The sequence below is a fragment of the Terrapene carolina genome, unplaced genomic scaffold (assembly GCF_002925995.2).
Source record: "Terrapene carolina triunguis isolate 2854851 unplaced genomic scaffold, T_m_triunguis-2.0 Scaffold247, whole genome shotgun sequence".
Taxonomy (NCBI): domain Eukaryota; kingdom Metazoa; phylum Chordata; order Testudines; family Emydidae; genus Terrapene; species Terrapene triunguis.
Window position 1 is genome coordinate 13185712 of NW_020664598.1, and position 5463 is coordinate 13191174.

Here is a 5463-nt window from a genome sequence, read left to right on the forward strand (position 1 = left end):
CCGCCCCTCACTTACCCGGGCTTCCACTCGCCTGACGGAATCTGCAGTTCAGGATCCCGTTGCCTGGTAACCAGACGCCGTGGACGGAACCATCTCCGGAGCTGTGGGGAGCCTTTTTCTGCACGTCCGTTAATACAGACTAAGGTAACACACACACCCCTACGGGAGGACGGGCCATGTATTGCTCTGTGGAGTTGCCATGTTTCCTCCGCTCTTTACCCGCCTTAATTATGGGGTTCAGCTCACCGGATCCCCCTCCCGGAACTTGGTAGCGCCTGGACCGCTGCCACTCCTGGAAAAGGGGGGGATAACAATTATTTGCTTACCATAAGGGTGGCGCTTCTCCGCATTACTGGGACCGGGAGGGCACCACTTCGGGTAAGGGTCCCCGCCGCAGGTCGAGGCGGTAGGGTTGTCTTTGTCTCTCTCTTCCCTCCCTCTGTGTTTACAGTTGGTATGTTCCAGCTGGGGCTCAGGCCAATCAGAGCGGCTGTTGTTGGGAGGCCATGTTCCCCCCTCAACACCGGAAGGTGACACTTGGGGACGGCCGGGCGGCTCGGCTGGTGGCGTCATGCTCGGGGCTCTGGGCCGCACCGGGGGCGGCCTGGTCCGGATCCTCCGCGCCAGAGACGTGAGGGGAGCGGCCGGGCTCCGGCAGTGAGTGGGGGCCGGGCCGGGCACCGGGGGCAGCGGCGGGGGCGGGGCTAGGCCGGGCGCTGACGGGCCCTGTGTTTGCCTCCCTTGCAGCGCGGGGGGCGAGGCGCCCTTCCAGCCCCAGTACCGGCAGTTCCCGAAGCTGACCCGCCGGCAGGTGATCCACAGCGAGCTCCTCAGCAGCTTCATGTGGTTCTGGATCCTGTGGCACTTCTGGCACGAACCGGACTCGGTGCTGGTGAGAGCGGGCCGGGCCGGGCCGGCGGGGGAAGGGGCCCGTGAGCGGGGAGGTTCCAAGGCTGGTGGCTGCGGTCCTAGAAAATCATAGGCCCAGCCTGCGCGGCACAAAGCCCGAGTTAAGCACCTCCGCCCCCAGTACAAGGGGGGGGGGGGCACCTTTCTGCCGAAGTGCCCGGGCTAGGTGGTGAGTGGTGTACGTTAGCCAATGGGAGATGCTGACTTGGGAGGGGGATGGTATGTTAAGTCCTGCCTCTTTCTCAGGGGGACTGTTTGGTCTTGCTGCAGGGAGGCTTCTAGCTCTGCCTCGTGATCCATGAATGGGAGCCCCGCTTCTGGAGTCAAGGGGCTTAAGTGATTAAGCTGTTTCTTATGGGCATGATACTCCTGGGTGAATTCTGTGCACAATATTTTAAAATTCTGTATTTTATTTGTCAAAATAACACAATATAATCACACCAGTTTCAATTATTTTTGGTTATTTATTTCAAAATGCTTGTCAGCAAGTATGTCGGTAACAATACAGACAACAAAAAAGTTTCAGGAAATGTTTTTTGACAAACAGATTCTTTGCTAGGCATATTAATACAGAACACTGAGTAATAATTCATTTAAACTACAATACAGAACTGTATTTCCCACACCCCCAGGCCATTCCACTGCTTCTGAGGGAAGTCAGGGGTAACTGAGGAGCTGAGGGAGACAGAAGTAAATTGCTGGGAAGGAGTGTGGGTGTCAACTGGGGGGGGGGGGTTGTTGTGTATGGGTGGGAAAAGTATGGAACAGGTTTTTTGGGGGGTGTGGTGGGGCAGCTGCCCCACTCCTGAAGAACAGGGATTAAAGCAGCCACGCTAGGCTGATTGGGGAGGCAGCAACAGCTGTGGCCAGCTCAATCAGGGCCCAGCTGGCCCTTATAAGAGTGCTGTGGGCCAGGAGCTGAAAGAGTCTCACTCTAGCCCTGAAGGGAGAGGGGCTAGCTGCCTGAGAGGAAGGTACCTGAACCAGAGCAGTGCTGGGGAATAGGGCAAGGGAGCTGGGGAGCTCCAGCCTGGTAAACCCCCAGGCTAAAGGCCTTGATGAAGGTCTATGAAAAGGTACTGGGGCTGCAGAGATACAGCCTGGGGTTAGGCAGAGGCAGCTGGTCCGACCCTCTTGCCAATGAAGAGTGGCCATTACAGACTGCAGTCTGCCCCAGTGAAAGGGGGCTAGATGATGACTGGCAGTAGCCACTGAGGCACGGTGGGTTTAGAGGGTTGGGGGTTCCCCAGGGAGGGGAGACCCAGAGTGTGGGGGTACTGCTGGGGCAGAACTCTGAGATAAAGGGCACCGGGTCTGGGAGGGACACGGGGGGCCTGAGGCAGGTGAGCCACTGGCCAGCAGAGGGCACTCCAGAGCTGGAAAAGAGCTAATTTCCAGGATGACCAGCAGGAGGCGCTGCACCGGTGAGTCTTCGCCTCGCTACAGGGGGGAAGTGAGGTATTGTTAGGGAGCTTCCCCCATGCAGACCCTGACTGACCCCTAGCCTCTCCCATTCAGTCAGGCACATCTGCCTCTGTCCCCATGTGTTCCTGCACCCCGTGTCCCTCCACCCTCACTCAGGCACCCCTCCCTCTGTCCCATGTGGCTCTGTATCCCCTCCCCTGGCCCCATGTGTCTGTGCCCCCACATAGCCACTCCGCTGTCCCTATACCCTGTCCCTATGTGTCCCTGTACCCCCTCCCCCCCGTGGCCCTATCTCTCCACTCCCATTCAGCCCCTGCCCTAGTCTGTCTTCCCCCACTAGCCCTTATAAACCCCTGACTGACCCCACCAGAATCCCATGCTGTCTGTCTCCTCATAACCTCTGTCTCCTGACCTGGCCTGACAGGTCTGTGAAGAAAGTAGGCTCTTTCTCTTCCCTCACTGGCCAGGAGCTGCTGCTGTGCTCTAGTGCTACAGCACCCTCTGGTGGGCAAAAGGCAGAACTGCATCAACATTTCTGCAGAAGCTTTTTTTTTTTTTGTTTTGCACAAAAAATTAAAAATGTGTGGCTCATTAATTATGCACACAGTAGTGCAGAATTCCCCCAGGAGTAGTATGAGTTAAGCATCTGCCTCACTCCACACAAGATGGCCCGAAGGAGTAGGTGGCAGCACTGGTAGTTGAGCCCAGTGGTTAGAGCACTCACTTGGGATGTGGGAGATCCAGGTTGAAGCTGTGCCACTGTGGATATATAATGAGATATTCATAGTCCTACATTCCAAGGCCAGACGGGACCATTGTGATTATAGCTCAGGCCAGAGAACTTCCCCAGAATAATTCTTAGAGCAGATTTTAGAAAAAATCCAATCTTGATTTTAAAAATTCAGTGATGAAGAATCCACCTTGACCCTTGATATTTTGTTCCCATGGTTAATTATTTTTGACTATTAAAAATTTAAGCCTTATTTCCAGTCATTGGAATAAGAGGGCTTGCCCTGGGGTCTCCCATTTCCCAGATGGGTGTCCTAGCCACTGAACTGCAGAATTATATTCATTGATGGAATGATCCCACCTGAGGTCATGACCCTCAGTAGAAAACGAAATATTCACTAACTATTGAATGTTTTTCCTCTGCTACAAGGGTCACTTTCCTTACCCAGATGCTTCGAAATGGACAGATGAGGAATTGGGGATCCCTCCTGATGATGAATAGATTTACAGCTCAGCTACCAATGTGTAGGTTCTCTTGAAACTTTCCCTTTTTCAGATGATCTTTAGAATGAGCAATACTTGGCTTAATGTCCAACCTCTGACCCCCGTGAATTGATGTAGATGTACAGTGAACACTGAACAGGATTCTCCCATAGCACAGTTGATACCGAGTTCAAGATGAGTCCTTAGGTGTTTGTACTGTCCTATTTGTCATGCTCAGGGTATTCCTGAACATGAAGAGGGATATCTGCCAGTAATATTTACTGGCAGGCTTCAGGAGCCTTTTGCTTTCCTCTGTTAAGGTACTGATTCACAGAATAGGGTAGTTTTTTTTCTTAGCTGTTTGCATTGTCCCCTATTGTCTGGGACTTACATGAGCTTAGAATGCTTTGTGACTATTCTTATCTAGTTTTGAGGACATGCTACTTTACTGGACAGAAGTATTCATTTCACATTCCTAGCCAAAGGAGTATTTTCACTTATCCTGCTACTAAGTCATTCAGTAGTTTTGTGACCGCCTTAATCTACTTCATGTAGTGGGATAAATCTTGTGTCTTCTGCCACTGTTCACCATGGTTTTTTATAAAAGTTTAAGAATAAACTAAAGCTTTTTTGCATCGAATTCTCCATCTCTAACTGTTTCCTGATGCCGTGACTTACTGTACCCAGTGAAGTAGAGTTGAAAGGCTCTAGATCCCATTCCTAATACTAAATGCACATAGGCCCCTAAGACTAGTTTTAATCCTAACAGGATTGTGCTTCAAAGTTTAGTTGTATTCCTTTTTAGGATTTGTCTGGGATGTGAACTGACATCTGTTAAATCTTTGAGTGGGCACTTGAGTTCTAAAAGCTAGCAGGAGGTACTATGCTCATCCAGCAACTGCCTTCTGCTGCCTCTACTAATGCTAAGAACTAGTGATCCACCGAAGAAGGATGTTACTATCCCTTTTAAAAGTGTAATGGAGACACTGATTTGGAGAGCTTCAAATGGGGGGAAGGGTGTGTGTGTGTGAAGAACTAAATTTTAGTTCTTCACACACACACTTCCCCCCCCATTTGATGCTCTCCAGTTAAAGGAAGTATCTTCCCTCCCTTCCCAAGTGTCAAAAAGATGAAAGTATTTGCTGTCAAGCCCTTGTTTCCATCTAAGACTGGTTAAAAGACAAACTTGTTCCATTTGTGGTGGGAATTCAAACTTTTTAAAAGGTCTTTAAAAACCATTGAAGCTGTTAATGTAGGTGTTTTTTGCACTAGAACATTATCAGGGGAAAACAGGTTCCTGCCAAAAAAGGCTTAAGTAGATGGTTTGGGTTTTATTGGCATATGCTTATACTGATATGGGAGGGATTCTGACAACCTGAGTTTCTCTTAATGTTCTTCCCATCTGTCACTTGCAGGTCCTGTGGTGGGATCTCTGGAGAAGTTGAAGCTTTGGCTCTTGTATAACTCTTTCAGCAAATCCACATGGTAAATAAAAACAAGTTACAAGCTTGTGCTTTGTTTCTTTTGTTGACTAAATCACTGTTCTATAGAAACTCTTTGCAAAATAATGATCTCTGTATGGGGAGAGGAAAGGGCAATTGAATAAGTTCTCGTCTATATACTTTCCACTCTCCTGCCAAACATGCTCATGCAGTTGCTTCACAACTTTACTTTGAATTGGTCTGTGCTACACTAATGAGCTGTGGTGGCAGCTGAAGATGTGCTGAATAGTATTCAGCAGCAAGTGTAATCCCAGACAAATCCATGTTCAGAAAGTGGCTTCATGTAGGGGAGGACAAAGCAGTTAACTTAGTTTTGTATAACTAATGCTATCTACTCATTTTGTTTAGGAAAGTTACAAAGTGTGTGTGTGCGGGGGGGGGGACCGAAGTACAGCCTCTTAAATGTCAGTAATAT

General features: G+C 49.8%; 1 protein-coding gene across 1 annotated transcript; it reads left to right on the forward strand.

Moving 5' to 3' along the window:
• The first annotated feature begins 503 nt into the window (after positions 1-503).
• Positions 504-5057, forward strand: NDUFB2 (NADH:ubiquinone oxidoreductase subunit B2). Its single transcript, XM_026657579.1, has 4 exons — positions 504-657; positions 748-892; positions 3494-3588; positions 4962-5057. The coding sequence occupies exons 1-3, from the start codon at positions 572-574 to the stop codon at positions 3563-3565; spliced, it is 303 nt and encodes a 100-aa protein (XP_026513364.1). The 5' UTR covers positions 504-571; the 3' UTR covers positions 3566-3588; positions 4962-5057.
• The last annotated feature ends 406 nt before the right edge of the window (positions 5058-5463 follow it).

Bases quoted from the DNA above. Each gene is read 5' to 3' on its own strand.
- NDUFB2 (XM_026657579.1), top strand. From the start codon at position 572: ATGCTCGGGGCTCTGGGCCGCACCGGGGGCGGCCTGGTCCGGATCCTC. The intron at 658-747 runs GTGAGTGGGGGC...CCTCCCTTGCAG, and splicing joins GGAGCGGCCGGGCTCCGGCA to CGCGGGGGGCGAGGCGCCCT. The intron at 893-3,493 runs GTGAGAGCGGGC...CTCTGCTACAAG, and splicing joins ACGAACCGGACTCGGTGCTG to GGTCACTTTCCTTACCCAGA.